General features: G+C 63.9%; 1 protein-coding gene across 1 annotated transcript in view; it reads left to right on the forward strand.

The window, feature by feature from the left end:
* Positions 1-2: 2 nt before the first annotated feature.
* The window catches only part of CRYBA2 (crystallin, beta A2), a gene marked incomplete at its 5' end in the record, with an annotated part of 1,847 nt that continues 1,555 nt past the window's right edge, over positions 3-294 (forward strand). The window contains one exon of the mRNA XM_010284850.1: positions 3-144. Within this exon, the coding sequence (XP_010283152.1) occupies positions 3-144 (142 nt within the window). The remainder of the gene's footprint in view (positions 145-294) is intronic.

A 294-nucleotide genomic window follows, 5' to 3' on the forward strand; every position in this document is an offset into this window, starting at 1 on the left:
AGCTGGGTGGGCTTCGAGTACCCTGAGTACCAGGGGCAACAGTTTATCCTGGAGAAGGGTGACTATCCCCGGTGGGAGGCCTGGAGCGGGAACAGCGGCTACCGGACCGAGCACCTCCTCTCCTTCCGGCCCGTCAAGTGCGCGGTAAGTTACGGGGACCATTGTGGTGCGCTCGGGGCAGGCAGAGCATCCCCCCGGCGGTGTGGAGGGAGATTAGGGACAGACAGGAGGACAGGTTACGTGGGACGTGGGATGCAGGGGTGAGGCACACACAGAGGTGCCATGGAGTGGAGG

Source organism: Phaethon lepturus, unplaced genomic scaffold, assembly GCF_000687285.1.
Source record: "Phaethon lepturus isolate BGI_N335 unplaced genomic scaffold, ASM68728v1 scaffold31900, whole genome shotgun sequence".
NCBI lineage: Eukaryota > Metazoa > Chordata > Aves > Phaethontiformes > Phaethontidae > Phaethon > Phaethon lepturus.